Source organism: Nestor notabilis, unplaced genomic scaffold (assembly GCF_000696875.1).
Source record: "Nestor notabilis isolate BGI_N333 unplaced genomic scaffold, ASM69687v1 scaffold20345, whole genome shotgun sequence".
NCBI lineage: Eukaryota > Metazoa > Chordata > Aves > Psittaciformes > Psittacidae > Nestor > Nestor notabilis.
Genome location: NW_009928128.1, coordinates 3,634 through 3,974, shown reverse-complemented (window position 1 = coordinate 3,974; position 341 = coordinate 3,634). Strand labels below are relative to the sequence as shown.

Sequence of the window (341 nt, the reverse complement as noted above, 5' to 3'; positions counted from 1 at the left end):
GGCGCAGGGCGGGAGCCAGGTGGACACTGGCTGCCCCCTCCCCTCTCACCATCCAGGTTTCCCATGATTTCGCCATCAACTTCAACCCCGATAACGATGAGTGTGAGGGTGAGTCCAGCTCTGGGAGGCCTGTCCCATGGCCTCCTGAGCCAGAGCCCGGTGCTGCTGAAACATCCCCACTCACCCCCCACTTCCCCCACAGGCATCCAGGGTGTTGTGGAGTCCTACCAGAGCTGCCTGCCCAAAATCCAGCTCTATGGCCCCACCAATGTGGCCCCCATCATCTCCAAGGTGGCTCGTGTGGCGGCCGATGAGGAGCGGACCAAGGAGGCTTCGGTACG

At 62.8% G+C, this 341-nt stretch overlaps 1 protein-coding gene across 1 annotated transcript in view; it reads left to right on the top strand.

Moving 5' to 3' along the window:
• Positions 1 to 341, top strand: part of CPNE7 (copine VII) — a gene marked incomplete at its 3' end in the record, with an annotated part of 5,156 nt that overhangs the window by 3,975 nt on the left and 840 nt on the right. Inside the window, exons 11-12 of the mRNA XM_010014388.1 lie at positions 57 to 108; positions 203 to 336. Of these exons, the coding sequence (XP_010012690.1) occupies positions 57 to 108; positions 203 to 336 (186 nt within the window). The remainder of the gene's footprint in view (positions 1 to 56; positions 109 to 202; positions 337 to 341) is intronic.